The sequence below is a fragment of the Raphanus sativus genome, chromosome 8, assembly GCF_000801105.2.
Source record: "Raphanus sativus cultivar WK10039 chromosome 8, ASM80110v3, whole genome shotgun sequence".
Classification (NCBI taxonomy): Eukaryota; Viridiplantae; Streptophyta; class Magnoliopsida; order Brassicales; family Brassicaceae; genus Raphanus; species Raphanus sativus.
Window position 1 is genome coordinate 22,092,161 of NC_079518.1, and position 20,420 is coordinate 22,112,580.

Here is a 20,420-nt window from a genome sequence, read left to right on the forward strand (position 1 = left end):
GTGTTTAATGTTTATGATTTACTCTTTTGTGACGGTTTTAAAATTGTTAAAAAAATTTATCTTTTTGGCAGCTTACTAATATTTTCATTTATTTTTAAAAACTTAACACAATTATTATTAATTTATGTATTTAAATTTTATAAAACTGTACATTAATTGACCAAACTATGATTAGTTGGTAATTCACCCAAAAAAAATTCATGATAAAATATTAAACTATGAAACATTCCCATATAAAACAAAATTGTGGTAGTTAAAAGATAATCGATGAATTAAAAGAATGTTTACGTACATATAATTTGATTAGATATTAATAATATTTATCTTACTCGAATTAGATATTATACACAAAATCAGTTCTTCTTACATGGTTCAAAGAATACAGCCAAGTTCTGTGGAATCCTTACATGTTTGAAGTCAATGACCTACGAAAGGTATGTTATTATACAAAAATCATGCATATGAAAATCAAATTGTATAATAATAATTAAATCTTTATATGCAAGTTCTTGCAAATGAATCAGAGTAAGATAAATCACACCGGTGATATGTATAAACTATTGAGACTATGGAAAAAGAGGTTTATGGACAAGCTTTTCAAACCTCAACAGTTAAAGATTGTATAGACATCGAGCCATTCTCACTTCCACAAATGATGAAGTGGATAAAATAAATGATTACATTCTTTCGCAGTTGCCAGGTAACATGTTTTTGTGTTTACTCTTATGTTTCAGTAAATTTTACATGTCACTCAAGTAAAGAATTTATATATGTTTCTATCTCAGTGACGTCTTATACCGTAAAATCAGCACCACCGAGATTTAAACACAAAAAAACACACAAAACCCAAATTCCAAACTATATATATATACTTTCTTATATTTTCGAAAAATTGCTGATCTAACCATCTCATCCCGCGCAAGGCGCGGGTTACTACCTAGTCTCTATTATAGAGGAAGAAATAGAGGTGGGTTGGAGTAATTTCACCTCTAAATGCTATTATAGAGGTGAAAATAGCAATGAGTTGGAGATGCTCTAAAAGTAGAAAGCGTGTTCAGTATTTTTGTCATCCTTCTAAACTTTTAGAATGCGCATTCTACGGATAAAAGTACCAGATTTTTGCGAAAATTAATGAAAGTTTCAGTTAAGGAAATATTCTAAAAACCTCCTAAAAATATTTTAACTTCCTTAAACGTGTTATGGTCAATTTTACTTGTGAAAAAATGATTTTGTTTGTGAAAAAAATGATTTTGTTTGTGGAAAAAAATGATTTTGCAATTTTTTTTTCATAAATCTATGATATCTCCAGAGTTTATCTTGTGATTTTCACAAACTCTTGTTCTATTTTTTCAAGTTTAATAAAACTAAAAAAAATACAAATGTTTTAAGCTTTTTATAAAAAAGACTTTGTAAATGTTTTTTATAAAGTTTATTTAAAGTTTTTTACTAAAAACTTTTTGTGTAAAGTTTAATTTTATTTTTATATAGTTTAAAAAGTTTACTTTTATTAAAAAAATTTAAAAGGTTTTATTTTTATTAAAAAGTTTGATAAAATTAAAAAATTTACAAACATTTTAAACCTTTTATAAAAATAAAACTTTGTAAAATATTTTCTATAAAGTTTTTATTAAAAACTTTTGTAAAGTTTATTTTTATTTTTTTAAAGTTTACAAATTTTATTTATTAAAGTTTTATCAAAAATGTTTTAAACTTTTTATAAAAAATAAAATTTGTAAAACGTTTTTTTAAAATTTTATTTAATGTTTTTCATTGAAACAATTTTGTTAATTATTTTTTTTACTTTATAAATTTTACGAATTTTATTTTTATTAAAAAAATTTTAAAAAGTTTTATTTTTGTTTTCCCTTTTTTTAAAACGCTTTTAGTTAATTAAAAAAATCTATTAGTTTAATGTGTTTAATTAATTAATCAAGTGTTATTTTTGGGATTATGAAAAAAAGTATACTAAAGAGACAATTAAATGATGGTTTTATACTTTAGAGACAACTATAGTGTTTTTTTGTTCCGTTTTGGCAATTTTCCCATAATATAATGCAAAATAAAAAGCTTTAGAGGTTGAATCCAAAACTGCAAATTTGGAGAGAAATACTTTCAAAAATAAAATTTAAAGTTTAGAAAAATCCAAATATAAATTGTTTTTGCGAGATGTTCTAGCGGAAAGAGTAGCACTGACTTTGTTTGTCTGTATATGTTTTTTCTGTATTTATTTCTTTTTATGTTTGTCTGTTTTTGTTTATATTATTATTGTGTGAGGAATAGGTCACCCTCTTTTGTGCTTTTGCACAGAAGAAAAATAATTTTTATGGGGAAAAAAGAATTTGTAAGTTGGGATTTTTTTATTTGGTAGGCGACATGTTTTAACAGCTTTGGTTAGATTTGGCATGTGGTTCTGTTAGATACCAAACCCAATCGCTCTTATTTTTCATCTTAGCATCTCTCTAAATTCGTCCTTTTTATAGCATCTCCTCTCCCCTATACCAATCACTATCTTCATTATTATTTGTTTAGATTCAAGCAGTTTAATTAGCCGGATTATAAAAATTCTGTAGCAAGAGAATGCCGTCAAACAGTGATCTCCTTTTTTTCTATTCATCTTCTTCCCTTTCATCTTCTTCATCTTCTTCTCAGCTAAGCACTCCAAGGTACTTCCAATAACGAGGTCAATCAACAATAAATAATCTGTACTAATATTAAATGTTTTCTAGTTAATTGTGGGTTTTTTTATCTTGCAGTGCATGTCAAAACGGGTCTTCTCGAGCCATTACTGTAAGTTCCTATTTCTAATAGTTCATTTACTTTTGATCTTTTGATAGATATGTTTGTTTTTTCCGAATTGTTGTACTATTGTATTTAAAGAAATCTCCTCTCTGGGATGTGGAGAAGGACAAGTGCAGCTTCGGTTTCTCAAAGCCTAAGGTCAACTTACAAATTCGAACGAGTTTTGTAAACCTTGTTAGTTGAAATGTTAAGACTTGGGTCTAACTATGGGCTCTGGATTTTGCAGTCTAGTGAAGAACTGAAGGAAGAGATAGCCGATATTGAGACAGAGATCTTACAGTTAGAGCGGTACCTTCTCTCGCTCTACAGAACATCGTTTGGAGATCTTTTGCATGCATTGTTGTTAAAAGATGATTCTTCACTTCTTCTACCAAAGCCACACACGACTAAATTTCAAAATGACAGAGTCTCTTATGTGTCTGATACACCTCTCTCGTCGAGCGTCAAACCGTTTTCTGAATCGGTGAATGATCTTAATTAGAAGATACACATATTGATGTAGTTGCAGCTCGCTTTCAATAATATTATTCTATGATTGTGAACGTTTCAGGACAATAAACAAAGATCAGAGTTCAGCAACCCAAGTTTGGCTGATCTTCTTGGTCTTAACACTCTCAGTCCCAATAAACTCTCTGAAGAGATTCTGAGACTTATGTGTGTAATCATCATCAAACTCTCAGACAAGGGACAAAGGAGATTTGTCAAGAATGAAAAATCTGGAGAAGAACTTGGAGTTGTTATCAATACACTTTGCCTAAATAATGACAATTTGAAGTCATTAGAGAGTTTTCTTCATAAATTCAGGTGAGATTGCGCGGTAAAGAAAAGAAAGAAATACTTGATTTACATAGATTTTAAAGTAGATTTTTAACTGACTAGACGTATAGGAGGATAAGGATGAAGTGTATTTGATTTACAAAACGCAGATCATTGGTTCAAAAGCTTGAGAAAGTTGATCCGACAAGTATGGCTCGAGAGGAGAAGCTTGCATTCTGGATCAATATTCATAATGCTCTGGTGATGCACGTAAGAAAATTAGCAATTACGAGCAGAGAAATATATTTTCAGTACCTTTAGTTATCATTACGAGCTAAATTGGTGTGCTCTTACAGGCGTATATACTATATGGGACTGGTGAAGATATAACAAGCACAAAGGTCTTAATGGTTTGAGATATGGATCATTTTCGTTAATATATAAAGTTTATTTTGTTAGATCATTGATCATCTTTGATATCATTTACGTAAAAACCTGTTTAGGCAGCATTTAATATAGGTGGGGAGTGGGTAAATGTATACGATGTCCAGAGTTCTATTTTAGGAATTCGTGAAAGCCATTCACCAACAGTAAGTTGATTACAACTTCTTTTTGTTGTCTACGTTTGCTTTAGTTTGTTACTTTGTTTTAATCAAAACCTAATTTAATTTTAATTACCTGTCTATTTATTCACTAATATATTTAAGCATGGATGTGCATTTTCAGTTCAACTTCAGTTTTTTTTTTGTTTGGTTTTGAAATAATTTGGATAAACTCTATAATTCTTGTTATCGATCTCTTAGCGCGAAGGCTGTATTTATACAAAGCATAAGCTCCTGAGTTGATAAGGACTCGGAGAAGATAACTCCTAAACAGAGTAATAATAGGAGAACAAATATATATCGTAATCTAAGTAAGACTTATCCCAATACTCCCCCTCAAGTTGGCAGTGTAAGGTTCTGAACAGCCAACTTGGACAGCAAGAAATCAAACTGAGGCCGAGGAAGAGACTTCGTAAGGATGTCAGCCAATTGGTTCTTCGAAGAGACATGTTCAGTAGTAATGAGCTTGGACTTAACAGCATCGCGAACATGATGACATTCTCGTTCTATATGCTTCGTACGTTCATGAAAGACGGGATTTGCAGCAATATATATTGCAGACTTACTATCACAATGTAGGCGCATAGGTGCTTGATGAGGGAAGCCAAACGACTGCAGCAAGCCTTTCAACCACTTGAGCTCCTTGAGTGTAGCAGACATTGCGCGATACTCCGCTTCAGCGGATGACAATGAGACTGCATCTTGCTTCTTCGTCCGCCAACAAACAGGAGTGGCGCCAAGGAAAATGATATATGCAGAGAGAGACCGACGGGTAAGAGGGCATGCGGACCAATCGGAGTCACAATAAGCATTGATCTGAATCGGATCATTAGCTTTGATGAAGATACCCTGACCCGGAGAACCTTTTAAATAACGAACCACACGGACTGCAGCATCCCAATGAGGCAAGAGTGGCTTCTGCATGAACTGAGTGAGAATATGAACAGCATAGCCAAGATCAGGCCGTGTGTTTGTGAGATAGATAAGACGACCAACTAAGCGACGATACTGGCGAGCATTTGCGAGTGGTCCTTCCGCCTTTGCGAGCTTGTGATTCAACTCCATAGGAACAGGAGAGGGCTTGGCGGCAAGAAGACCCGTTTCAGCAATAATATCCAAAGCATACTTGCGCTGGGAGAGATAGATGCCAGATGCATTGCGAGCTACTTCCAGGCCAAGAAAATATTTAACTTTCCCAAGGTCTTTCATTCGAAAACATGTTTGCAAGTAATCCTTAAACTCCTGCAAAGCCGTGGCATCATTGCACGCAATAACAAAATCATCCACATAGATAAGGATATGAATGCACACAGCTCCGCGAACCTTAGAAAATAAAGAGTGATCCGCATATTCATGAGAAAAACCAAACTTGGTAAGAGCTGTAGTGAGTTTAGAGTACCAACAGCGGGGTGCCTGTTTGAGCCCATATAGTGATTTCCTCAACCGACAAACCTTATTAGGATCAGAACACGTATAACCTTGTGGGAGTTTCATGTATATTTCTTCTTCAAGGTCTCCATGCAAAAATGCATTATGGACGTCCATCTGATGTACAAGCCAGTTATTAGATGCCGCAAGCTTGAGAATGATGCGGACAGTAGTTAGTTTGGCAACAGGGGCAAAGGTCTCATTGTAATCATCTCCCTCAATTTGTTTATCTCCACGCACCACCAGCCGAGCTTTGCATAACTTGTGAGAACCATCCGCATTATACTTATTAGAAAAGAGCCAAGCATTGCCAAGTGCCTTACGACCAGGAGGGAGATCAGTCAAATCCCATGTATGTGTAATTTCAAAAGCATCAACTTCGCGAGAAACCGCATCGCGCCAGACTTTATGTTTAACTGCTTCGTTGTACGAGCGAGGCGCCGTATCAGCAACAATGGCAGCCATGAAGGCCTGATGGTTCGCTGAAAATACATGGTCAGATACATAACTTGAGATGGGATACGGAGTCATACCTGAGGACGTTTCATGAAGATCTTGATCAGACAGGGAGAGATCGTGAGTGGGTTTATTATCAGATGATGCAGAGTGTGCGACGTAGTCTTTTAAAAGAACCGAAGGAAGTCTCTGTCTCTGTCCTCGTCCAAGAATTTCAGGTATACCTGGAGAGACTGGTTCATCATGTGAGGCTGCGACAGGTTGTGGTGATGATGGTGCAGATGTACTCGCAGACTGGTCAGGTATACTGGGATCAGGAGATGGTGATGCAGGCGACTGAGACAGATCGTGTTGGACAGGAGGAGAAGCCGGAGGAGAAGAAGACGAACTTGGCAAGCTCCCCCTGGATTCAATACTCGGAAGTAACCAATCATCTATAGCAGGATCATAAGAGTTCACCGGAGGTGTAACATAATCCTCTGTTCCAACACCTGGAAACTTAGATTCTGAAAACACAACATCCCGCGTAATGAAGAATTCATGAGTCTCGAGATCATAGACGCGCCATGCTTTCTTGCCGAATGGGTAACCCATAAAGAGGCACTTGCGACTGCGATCTCCAAATTTATCTTTATCTCTAGACTTGCGATGCACAAAGCAGAGACAACCAAAGACACGGAGTCGATCATAATCTGGTTTCTTACCAAACAAGAGTTCATATGGAGTCTGGCCATGAAGGACTTGCGAAGGGGTATGGTTAATCAAGTGAGCTGCCGTGAGGATACTCTCTCCCCAAAATGTCGAGGGTAACTTTGCTTGGAACAAACAGGCTCGCGCAATATTCAGAAGATGACGGTGCTTGCGCTCCACACGCCCATTCTGCTGGGGTGTATCAACACACGAAGTCTGGTGCTCGATCCCGTGTGCGCGAAAGAATGATGAGAGTACCATAAATTCAGAGCCATTATCTGTTCGGATCTTCTTGACAGGGCAGCCAAATTGTTTGTCACAGAAAGCAATAAACTCTCTAAGTAAAGTTGAGACCTCTGATTTTTCCAACATTAAATAGGTCCAAACTGCTCTGGAGTAGTCATCTACAATGGTCAGAAAATACTTTGCACCAGAAGAAGAAGGTGTTCTATATGGACCCCAGACGTCACAGTGAATTAAAGAAAAAATTGCAGAAGCTTTATTAGAACTCTCGTTAAAACTGGTACGAGTTTGCTTAGCACGAAAACAAATCTCACAAGAAGATGGTTGATCAAAACTCATCTTTTCTAAAATAGGTAAAAGCGACAAAACACGATAAGAAGGATGTCCTAGCCGTCGATGCCATAATTCTGAGGTAGACGAGTTCTTGACCGCAGCACTATGAACAGTCGAAGCAGTAACACCAGTAAAATAATAAACCCCCTCACGCTCTTCACCCGTTCCAATCAGGATCTTCGAAAAACGGTCCTGCAAGACACACAATGTATCAGTGAAAATCGCTATACATCCTGTTTGCTTTAACAAGCGTGAGACTGAAATTAAGGTGCAGTGAAAGTCAGGAACAAATAAGACATCCTGCAGACTATAGTCACGACTCAGGTCTAGTGTGCCTTTCTTAAGGGCACGAGAGTGTCGTCCATCTGGAAACTTAACCGAAGATGGGAGGATATCAGTTACATCTCTCAACAGTGATATGTCTCCTGTCATATGATGGGAGGCCCCTGTATCAATGATTATATCAGTGAGTTTCGTTTTACCAGATAGTCTTTCAGTCGATATATTGGAGCGAGAGGATTGTAAGAGTTGTATCAGTTGTCCAATCTGATCATTGTTGATGGAAAGTGGAGCAGCAGCATTGTTTGAAGAAGCCCGTGTCGAGTTAGATCGTCCACGTCCACGACCTCCTGAGTTCGAGTATCGTCCCCCTCGTCCTCTTTGATTAGATCCTCCAGTATTGAAGTTGTTTCTCGGTTGATCATTCCACCATTCAGGGTAACCATGTAGTTGAAAGCATTCAGTTTGATCATGCCCTCTCCGACTGCAATGCGTACATGTTCTGTTAGGATCGCGAGGTCTCACCGCTGCAACTTGTGGAGGCTCTGCTTTGGGTGACTCTGTTTGAGCCGAGAAGCCAATTGCCTCGGTTCGGGCTTCGGTGACGCGAGTAGAGTTGTTATGTTGCTCTTCTCGGATGATGCGGGAGTACACATTGTTCAAATCTGGTAAAGGGTCCTCGTCAATTATCTGAGAACGTATTGTGCGGAAGCGAGATTCATCCAAACCAAAAAGAAATTTATGAACCCTGATCTCTTCTCGTTCTTTCTCTATATCAGTCGCTGCATCACAAGAACATGCTTTAGTAGTTTTGAGGTTATCAAGTTCTTCCCATAACTTAGACAGCCTTCCATAGTAATCGATGACAGATTGTCCGTTTTGTTGACAAGTATTGATAGCATCTCGAAGCTGATGAATACGGACGCCGTTTCTAACAGAAAATCTCCGTTGCAGGTTTTCCCAGAGTTTGTGGGCATCAGGGACAAAGCTAACGGTTGATCGGATTTTAGGATCAATAGAAGTGCGTATCCAACCAACTAACATCGAATTGGTAGCTTGCCATCGTGAGAGGTCCGGTTCTGCTGTAGGTTTAACGATGGTGCCTTGAATAAATCCAAGCTTGCGCTTTGCCTGAATCGAATTTGACAATTCAGTAGCCCACTCTGTATAATTATCTCCACGAAGTAACACGGATGTGATGAGGGCTCCAGGATTGTCCGACGGATGTAGATAATAAGGGGAAGCAGAACTGAGGTCTGTAACTTGACCTCCTGTCGTCCCTGATGTAGCTGTAAGATCAGCCATAATTCGTGTTTCTCAAACACGAAAAATTTAGAGATTGCAGGTCGAGATCTTCTGCTCTGATACCATGAAATAATTTGGATAAACTCTATAATTCTTGTTATCGATCTCTTAGCGCGAAGGCTGTATTTATACAAAGCATAAGCTCCTGAGTTGATAAGGACTCGGAGAAGATAACTCCTAAACAGAGTAATAATAGGAGAACAAATATATATCGTAATCTAAGTAAGACTTATCCCAATAGGTTTCGGTTCAGTTGTAGCTTTCGGTTTTGAATCTAAAAATATATAGGAACCATTAGCTATTTTAACTTTTTTGGTCTGGTTGAATAACAAGGTTAGGAATTTGGTAAAAAATCGAGTTCAGTCTGTTAAGATTTATTTCTATTTTCGGATAATTTTGAATAATTTAGATTATATTATATTATATTATATTAAAGAAGAATCAAACATATTTTTATAATAAGGTTGCTTAATATTATATAAAGATTCATTAAATATGATATATATTTAGGAGATTAAATGTAAGAGTAAGATGAATTAATTGCTTTTATATTTATTATAAAACCATGTAGTAAATAAAAGTAGGCTAAGTATATACGGTGGTTCTAATCGTGTAGTAATCTTAGGAAAGATCTTTTCTTTTCAAAATAATTTATCACATACAAATTAAAAGCAATTGCACTACTGTAAATATTTTGAAAAACTAAGGGAATGTAATAAAAGGACAACAGATTTTAATTGTATTGATTCGCTTGCTAATTGCAAAGGCTGGTGCCAAAATTGAAGTAAAATAAAAAAGAGTAGAATTGAGTTTGCAAAAATATCTGAGAAAAAATGACCTAATATAAGAGAAAATTTGAGAAATTTGCCATATTTTCTAAAATTGTTTACTTTGTGAACCTATTGTTAAAATAATCAAGGCATATAAACACATTCATCTTGAACTTTCCTCAGTTTATAATGTGTAAACTTTAACGTCTTTAAATGTTTTCTGTTTGGTCATGATAGCGTGTATGGACGTTGTTTTCACCGGCTAGGAGTTCAAAGACAAGTAGGAGTCACACATATGCGTTGGAGTATGCAGAGCCACTTCTTCATTTTGCCCTTTCAACTGGAAAATTAACCGATCCAATGGTACTAAAACCACAGAATTCTTTATCTCCATTTCATCTTCTCTCAACAGAGTTAGCCATTTCAAGAAGTATTGTAATGGTTTCACCAGGTTCGAGTTTATACAGCGGAAGGAATACTCCAAGAACTTAGGCAAGCAAGAGACAGTTTCATACAAACAAGTGTTGAATTTGAAAAGGAGACACGGATTCTATTGCCAAAGATCATTTACAACTATGCAAATGACGCTTCTCTGGACATGGCAGAACTTTTCAATACAATATCAGGGTGCCTAACAGACACACAAAGAACAAAAATGAAAAGGGCTGTGAAAAAAAAGCAAGATAGATGCATTCACTGGATTAAGCATAACTCCGACTTCCATTTTATTATCCATTTGGAATACGTAAGAGATAGTCTAGGAATCTGAACTCATATCTTTTGTATCTATCATACAAAAAATTAGTTTGCATCACTTGTTTTATATATGTGCATTATTAATTTATCAATGATGCAACCAAAATTTGCATCACCTAAAATGATTCTGAAAGTTATAATGTAAATATTGTACAACAGTTTAAGTAAATGATGCACATATTTATCAGTTTTTTTTTGTTGTAGAAAATAATGTTATCTTTTGTTTTTACTAATATTAACTAGATCATGATATGCGCAATATCACGGGTTTTAATTCAAATTGATTTAACAAATTTTATAAATTAACTGAATGTTGTTTAGTGTTAAGAGAGATTTTATTTATATTTTATGTGGTTAAATTAACACTTTTATAAGTGCTTTATGTAATTTATTTTGCTAATAATTTTGTTCAAATTATAATCAATTTACATTTTAATCAGTTTAAATTTGGTTCATAATAAATATGAATATAAGTAGAGATTTGGCCCATCTAATTAATTTTGTTAATCTGTAATATCAAAGTATAATCCCTATTAGAATTTTGCCATTCCCTTTTAGTTATTTACAATGGCATTAATTTTATTTTTGCTATTATTTATTTAAGTTAAACTAAAGTTTGTACAATTGAATTTTGTTTACAAAACACAATCTGATTATGGTAATATTTTAAAAGCACAATAAATCCTATCTAAAATACATAACAAAATGTGATTATATGAGACAACCCGTTCCATAGACCTCAGACTGGCTCTGGAGATCAATTGGTGATAAATTATTTTGTATAAAGATTATTAAAAGGTGAGGTCATTGGTTCTAAGAACGTCAAGCACACCAATAACCTGTCCTGTGGACTCCAGGCTGGCCATGCAAGGCACCGACCTACCCCTCACATGTAAGCCCTAAGATTTTTCCAGGTTAGGTTATTAGTGAGTTTGGCGTTCCTCGAACCCAATACCTCACCCTTTAACAATCCTTCCACATGACAAATTGCCACCAATAGAACTGCACTTGTAATGCCCTGACCGTCCATGGCTAATGGGCCATCCACTCCCGATTTCTTGGCTCGTGTGTCCCGTCTCGTCTGACGAACGGTGCATTGTTTTTTCCAAAGCCCGAAAGTCTTGTTTACTGACCCTCCAATCATGACATGACATTTCTCTGTACTTTTGCCTCACTCGCATTGTATCACTAATCATTTTCCAATAGATCACTTATCCTATCACTACTCCAGCCCAATCAAGCTTAACTCTGGAATTCTAAACGAATATTTGACAGAAATGAAAAATCAACTTTGATGACATAGGTAATCAAATCAATCAAGTTTTTTCTATATATTAGAGCTCGGGATGTTACACTCTCCATTACGAGAGTATATATATTTGAACTTTCTTTTACATTAATAATAGATCGTTTTATTTGGATCCTAAATTTTTGCATTTTTTTCAACAACTAACTATTCGCTCATTGTATGAAATATTTGAATCTAAGAACAAAATCATATTTAGTAGTATACCATTATTTTCTAAACCACCATATTTAAATAACATTTCCCGCAGCTCTTACATGTGCCATTTTTTAGTTAACAAATATCATATCATAATTATATATTCTCTAATCCGTCAAATAATATAGTACTAAATGATAATCCGTATCTTGCGCGGATGATTTTTTTTAAAATATGTTATTTTAAATATTATAAACAATACAGATTTTGTTATCAATAACTCATTTTTACATTTAATTAGAGATGACACTCAGATGCTATTTGTTTCAGTTTGGTTATGTTCAGTTCGGATCTTTGCGGATTCGGTTCAGATCTTTGCGGATTTAGTTTGAGTTTGGGTTTCGATAACCCATTTATTTTATTTTATTTTTAAATTAAAGTTCATATATATTTTACATTTCTCAAAACATAAAAATAAAAATTATATATAACATAAAAATTGGTTAAGTTTAAATATTTGGATAGGAAATCAATAAATATTTAAATATTTTGGTATTTTGAGTATCGTTTAACTATTTTAAACATGTAATTTTAACTATTTTTATATATTTCCTAGTATTTTATAAATCTTAAGAACATCTTACATATTTTGTATATTCTTTTTAGTATTAAATTCAGAAATAATATATTTAAGTATATAAATCTGGTTTGAATATATTCAGATACCCGTTTGGATTGGATTCTGTTCCGGTTCTCTGGATACCAAAATTTTGAACCCATTTTGATATCTAACCAATTTTGGTTAGAGTTCAGTTCTCTTTTTGGATTGAATTTGGTCCAGTTTTTTGGATTCTAATTTTTTGTCCAACCATATATTTTTTTTATTGTAAAAATATTTTAAACAAAAGTGATGATCATAATGATTTTGGATATGCGCCAATTTTAAACCAAAACACATTCTTCTATGTAAGTAGCGTATTTAATTAATCATTAAAAATTGTCCTAGGCTCATTTAAGGAAAATGATGTGTTGAACTAAAAACTCTTACCATTTCAGTTTGTCTAAATCGACACTTCCAAATTATTCTATGTCGATATTGTGATGAAGAGAAAGGGGATTAGGGTTAGGAAAGAAAATATTTTGTGCAATCCATGTTCTTGTTAGGTGATTTCAATAACTTTTTAAAATAAATCTTCGATGTATCAATCTCTTGTAAGATTTTCGAAACTATTAATTAATTATTTTATTTATATTATATGGTATATAATTAAATTTCAAAAATATTGATATAGATATATATTATATTTCATATTAAATATTTATTATAGTATGGATTTATTAACATATGTATAGTTGTTGCAACAAAAAATTTAAACCATTAATCCCAGATTTTCGAAGTTTTAATTTTTCAATGCAAATTTCAAAATTAACATATTTATGCTTTAATATTTTATATAGTTTAATTTAAATGATATATATATTTAATATTTAATATATTAAATGAGAATTCATATTCATACAATTATATTATCATTTTTGTCTTATTATAACAAAAACAAAATTAAGGAATTGATCACGAAAATTTCAAAGTGGAATTTTTAACAGTTTTAGCAATTTATAGTTAATTTAAAAAATTCAAAATATAAAGTATAAGAAAATTATAATTTTTTTATTATATGGTTAATGTGATTTTTTTATTTTCTTTTAATAATATAAAACAAACAATATGAGGAAGGATACAATATCAAATATGTATGATTCATAACCATTAGTTATCATATATATGTTAATCATATTTGAAAATTCTGTAATTTTTAGTTAAAAATAATGGAGATTATTCTTTTATATACTACTAATCAATTTAATAATTAATTTAATAAAAATTATAATATATGTTTAGATAGACCAACTTATATTTCTAAGAATTCTAAGAATCATCCTAGTGATGACAATGACTACGAAAACATGTTGTAATGCTCCAGGATTAATATATAGAGAATTTCGCCAAAATCAATAACGACTCAACATGAAAAAATATCGTCCATATATGAACATATTCGTAATACAGAAATTTAAGTATTTAACACAATCTGTTAAAATATAGAAAAGTTAATCCAATGAAGATCTAGCCATTATCTTTTTTGAATTATATTTAAGAGTACAAAATATTCAAGTTACCATTATTATGGATAGTATCATTATAAAAAAACATACTGCAATTCTTTATCAAATAATGCTTATCTTTAATCAAAAAATATTAAATAAAATCAATATAAATTTACTTGGATTAAAAATATTTGCGTAAAAGTAAAATAATAAAAGCCCTGTTCGGAATCGCGCTACGCGCTTTCCGTGCGGCAACCCGAGGCCTAACGAGTTGTCAAAAAATCAGATAAACTCGGGGTATACGCGGGGAGCTATTTTCAATAAAATTTATTTTTAAATATATAAAATTCATTAAACACCAAAGTATATCATAAACAATAATAATTATTTTTTAGTTACATCTAATACAGAAAAAAGATCTACTTAATTACAAGAATGACCAATAATATATAGTTTTGATAAAGAGAAGAAACAAAAATACTAAAGTACATGCAAATTAAAAGTATAAAGAACTATTATTACAATTAATGGGTTAGGCTTATGAATATTATAACTATATGGGCCTTTAAAAAGTAATTGAAAATCGTTAAGTCAAATTGACCGGTATCATCTTCTTCGTTTGACTTGAATTATCGAACCACCAGACATGACAGAAACCACCACCCGTATCAGTCATCAACAGTATCAGGTTTACAACTTCGAATCATATGTTTATGCAACACTTGCAGTCTCATTTTTTTGAGAATCACGCTATTTTTGTGATTCCAAGTGAACTTTGAGATTCCGAATTTTCATTTTTATATGCCGCTTTATGTAATTCTACGGTCCAGGCGGACATAACTCGTCTCACCGTATAATGATATTGATCACCCCTAACTCGCCACCCTACAGCTCCGATCACTGTATTAGACAGGGACTAAAAGTAACTAATATTTATAATATTTAATTATATTGTTACAAATTATGCTTGATGCTTTTATGGTTAAAAATTCTGTTGGTTATTTTTTAGGATAATGAGTTGGAAAACCTAATTGGAATGGATTTAGATGTTTCAGCAGGGTTCATGGTTCCATTATGACTTGAATTGAGTAGGAAATTGATTGCACTGTTTGAATTGTAGTGCAGAATGTAGATTTGAAACTCAATCCGAAAACGACAGGACAACTAAAGAAACTAGTATTACTGATAATTGTACTATGGCTACTTATAACTGTATTACTGAATAAGTTTTCGCTTATTAATAAATTTTGTAGGCATGATTTTCCTATGCATAATGGATGGTATTTAATGGTTTTGGCTGATGGAAAGGTGGATGAAAATGCTGATGAAAATGTGGATAATGGTAGGCAAGACTGAGAAATGCGTGATAGATATGTAGAGGTTACACCTGTGGCTGAACTGATTCATTTTATGGAGAAATTGGAAAATGGTTTGGGTTTGAAAATACAACAAAATTTTGTTGGTAAAAAGGCAGTGCAAGAAATGGTGGAACACATGTAAGAAAAGTTGGCGTTTAATGTGGTACATTCGGATAATGAGCGATTAGTTCTAAGATGTAATAAAGAAGGATGTAAATGGGTACTACGAGTTTCAAAGATTAGAAAGACATAAATATTATCTATTAGAACGTAAACCAACATGCATAGATGCTCTCGTCGAAGTCAGAGTAAAAGCAACACAAGGAGGAAAGGCACACGACAACTAATTGCATCTTTATTGCATGATGATTATCCAGGACAAATGGAAACTTCTTCTCCTAAAAGCATCGTTGATCTTGTATGGAAAAAAGCTGGTGTCAATGTATCGTACTCCACTGCTTTGAGAGGTGAAAACGAAGCTGTGAACGTTTTGTGTGGGACTCCCGAAGAAAGTTACCAGATGCCGTATTTTTATTTGTACATATTAGATAAGATCAATCATGGGACACTAACACGTGTGAAATTGGATTAGTCAGAAAAATTCAAGTATTTTTCATCGCTATGTGAGCTAGCATAGAAGGTTTTAAAGTGATGAAAAAATTGATAACCGTGGATGCTATTATTCTCAAAAATATATATGGTGGTGTACTAGTTTTTGCAACGGTACAAGATCCTAATTGACACCACTATATATCATTTAGCCTTTGGTGTACTAGAAGGTGAAAATAAGCACAGTTGGAGTTGGTTTTTTGAGATGTTCAAAACTCTTGTGCCGGATTTATCGGAGTTGGTATTTGTGAGTGACAGAAATGAAAGCCTCATTAATTCTATAGCTAAAGTGTTTCTCATTGCTCATCATGCGTATTGTATATGTAATTTGGCTCAAAATGTGAAAGGTCATGTAAGTAACATCAACAAGAAAATTGTTCAATGGAAATTTATGGACATTGTTCAGATTTACACAGTGTCTGAATACGAGGCAGCTTATTCTGGTCTCAAGACTTGATATTCTCTGCTGCCAAGTATCTGGAGGAAAGTTCTGAAAAAGAAACGTGGGAGAGGTGTTGGTTTCCAACATCAACACAAGCTACATTGCGGAGTGTGTGAACAGCATGTTCAAGAATACAAAGCTTAGAAATTACTTAAGTTTAGAACAAAAGTGAGAATCATTTATAACAAAAAATTTAATGATATTTAACTAAAATTACATTTTGAAAAAATATCATTGCTTAAAATAAAATTAGTAATATTTTTATAAATAAGTCATACATATACATGGGGTGATCACCAGCCCTCCTAGATGCCTTCGGCGGACTCCCCGACTAAACTCCGGTGAACGATCATTAGACGTTATTCGGGTCTCTTTCGAGGGTATCCGGATACCAGGGTCATCAAAAAAAAAGTCATACATATATATAAATATATATACATATATATAAATTTATATAATAATTTATTTAAAATACTTACATAATTAGGCTTTTGAAAATCAACTTGAGCATGATACATCAAAAATACATTTCTCAAAACAAATAGGGAGATTTATGATACTTTGTTATTCACAAAACATAAGTATAAATGTAAGTAACTGCAAAAAATAAATAAAAATAAAAATATAATAATAAATTTTGTCATACTAATCTTAATTCTTTAACTGTACCTATAAAATTGATTTTTATAAAGGCTAATTGCGCTCCATATACACGGAAAAAAAGTTTATTTAGTTCCTTGGTTGTTCCACTGTTCGTATTTTCAATATCCCGATAAATTCCTTATAACATAGAAGCACTCTGTCTGAATCTCCAGTAAACATAAACTTGTTCCTCCCCCTCCGTATCTTTTTCTTAATTACAGTGAAATAAATCCAATGCTTATTCTGCTCTTCTTCTCTCTCTCTCGCAAATTCTTTTCTTCGTCGCCATCCCCATCGTACCTTCTTGTTCCGCCTCCTCTCCTGTTAAGCCATGGCTTCTCCACTTCCTCCTTGCTTCATCATCTCTGTTTTTCGTTTGGATTACTGCCGGATCCAGCAATTTGAATCGGGTTTCTAGGTGTGTATCTAACTTCTATGGAGTGATGGAGAGGTCGTGGAAGGTTGGATCTTTGCAGGAGGCGCCGCCGTGATTGTAGATCGAGGGTTTGCTATAGCCAAATCTGGATCAGATCTGCTTCGGAGGGTCTGCCGGAGTGGCAGAGCGTCGCTGCCTCCACTGCCTTCTCTTGTCTCTTCCGTCGGCGGCTCTTGTAAGAACTTCCCCGTCTAGTACCTTTGGTCTATGATGAAAAGATGATGTAGAGGCTTTCGCTGGGGAACTCCTCCCGTTCTGATTTCACAGCAGTCACCAAGGCGTCTTCTTTGGCTTCAGTTCTGTCTTTGGTTTGAGATGTCTCAGGGTTCGTGCCGTTCCTCTGCTCTGTTTTCCCTTGGTTTGACGGGTCCTTCCTCTGTATTAGGGAGTTTTTTTATTTTTTTAAGACTCAGAATTTCTGAGACACCACTGCTTTGATTAGCTATTCAATATAGGTGGTTTCTTGTTCGATGGTCTGTTCCCGAGTTTGGCTCCATCGTCTTTAAACGCAAAGTCTCTCTGTTATTGCTGACACACAAGTTGTTCTCAATAGTTTGGGTTTATTTTAGTCAATCATTATTTGCTCTAGTTTGTGTACGTCTCTGTTTCAATTGTCTATGTTTTTTCCTCTCGTTTTCCATTTGTGGGCATCTGTCTCTGGAGACTATTGTTTAGTCTGCCGGCTTTGTTTCCGGGATTATTTTAATCGCCGGCATTGTAATATGTTGTCTATGTTAATATAAAAATCCTCTAGTGTTCAAAAAAAAAGTTTGTGGACACTTGTGTAATTTTACCAACACCGCACTATCCGAATACCTAAATAATGTTTTGGTTGCATGATTAGCTAAATATCTTTCATTTCGTGATTTTCCAGCCAATTCACCCTTTTATAAAAGTGTATGTAAGTGAAAAACATAAAAACAAAAATTTCAAATAGTTGAGATTTTTTATACTTTCTTAATAAGAGAAGAAAACCTCTTCAGTTAACGTTACTCTCAGTTTAGTTGTTTCGTTTGTTTGTTTATAAGAATTATTGGATAAAGTAATGGATTTAATTAATTTTTATATAGAAAAATAAAGAAAAATCTAAAAATATTCCCTCTTTTTTTTCGCTAAAGGTTATTCCAATTTAAATGCAAAGTAAAGCATATGCATTTGACCTTTTAGGTAAAGGTTATTCGAACCACATAAGCCACATACCAAAAAGAAAAGAAATGTATACTGTAATTTTATGTCTGTTTGCTAAAATCTGATACTAATCATTTATCTATATTATGAAAAATCATTCTAACAATCTACTAAAAAAATTGTTGGACCATATATGACTATTTGTTATTTTTATCCTACCACTAATTACTCTAACGAAACAAATTTTTAAATAAATCATATTATTACTCCTTATGTCATATGATGATGTTCTTCTCTAAAATAGTTTTTCACTTAACATTATGGTTCTTATGCAATAATGTTATGCACCATATCTTATGCTCAATATTGACCTACAATATTTAGACATTTAATGAAAAATGAATTATCATATATCAGTCATCAAAGCGGTGAAAGGAACACGGGATCGACAGGACTCTCCCAGGCACGATTGACGAGGCAGGAAGCAACGTCTCCAACGCTTTGACAACGACAGCTCGTTAATTACCGCATTTGGAAACAATCCTCCGGTCCTTGCCTTGCGCCTTCTTGGAAGCCCTACTTCTTTTCTAGAAGTAGCATCCTCCAACATCTCATCCTTGCAATTTTCATCTTCAAATCCAAATCTACCAAGATCTGTAGTAACTCACTCGTCCCACAAGCATCTAGACCACATCTTGAAGTATCCACAAAGCAAAACACACACCCATAAGACTCTCACAGACAACAACCTGCAAACCATGTCAAAACGCTTTTCAAAAGAAGAGAAAGGAAAAGGCTTGATGTCTGAAGGAAAGGAATCTCACATCACGAGAATTAAGGCGCCTTGTGTAGACAACTCAGCTCTCATTAAGGAGAATGCTCTCACTATCATCGGCAGAGTCACGAACCAGCAAGAACAAAGGATTTGGGCTCTTCTACCAGCTCTTCCCCGCAAATGGCACCTACAAGGAAGCATCACGGGCTCAGACCTTGGAAATGGTTTCTTCCAGTTCAGGTTTGAGAGGGAGGAAGACATACACAGAGTTCTAGACAATGGACCGTACCATTTTTCCTACTGGATGGTTATCATTCAGAAATGGGAACCGGTTATCTCTCGCTCCTTCCCATCACAGATCCCGTTTTCGATCCGCATCAAAGGCCTCCCGCTACACTTCTGGATGGAGGAAGTGATCTGTAGCATAGGAAAAGAGTTGGGAACACTTGTGAACCACGAGCTCACTAAAACAACTGCAAGGGTTAGAGTTTTAGTGGATGGTCTCAAACCTCTAATAAAAGAAGCGGTCATGGAGTACGACTCAGGAGAAGAGAGTATCATCTATCTGGAGTACGAAAAATTGGAGAACCACTGCTCCCTGTGCAACTCCTTGACCCACCTCAAGTATGAGTGTCCAAACCAACCACAAGTAACGCAGATGGAGGATAAAACGGAGAAAGAAACTTCACTGGCACGTCATGGAGAGTTCTACAGTAACAAACAGCTGACAACAGAGCACTACTACAAAAACGAAACCCAACAAACTGCTAAAAGAGATCAACCTGCCAAGCTGATGGAGGAACAAGCAGCAGCTTTCCATGAAAGAGTGGACCGCCACGGTAACAGGTTTGGAGCCAGAGTCGCCACAAAGCAAACCCGGATCCCCTCACAACCTAGAGCCTCAGAGAACTGGAGAAGAGATCCTACCAGCTGGAGGAACAAAGGGGCTGACGTAACATCGGGAGACAAAGACTACAACTCTCCTTCCTACACGATTCGAGACGCTCCACTAAGGATGTATGGAACACAGAGGAAACAACCTTTTCCTCAGAGAGGACTCAGT

At 34.4% G+C, this 20,420-nt stretch overlaps 1 protein-coding gene across 1 annotated transcript; it reads left to right on the forward strand.

The window, feature by feature from the left end:
* The first annotated feature begins 2,437 nt into the window (after positions 1-2,437).
* Positions 2,438-10,584, forward strand: LOC130498369 (uncharacterized). The gene is made up of 10 exons (XM_056991689.1): positions 2,438-2,663; positions 2,754-2,787; positions 2,878-2,937; positions 3,026-3,262; positions 3,350-3,603; positions 3,726-3,825; positions 3,912-3,956; positions 4,059-4,145; positions 9,899-10,024; positions 10,113-10,584. Exons 1-10 carry the CDS (start codon positions 2,578-2,580, stop codon positions 10,428-10,430), a joined length of 1,347 nt encoding a protein of 448 aa, XP_056847669.1. The 5' UTR covers positions 2,438-2,577; the 3' UTR covers positions 10,431-10,584.
* The last annotated feature ends 9,836 nt before the right edge of the window (positions 10,585-20,420 follow it).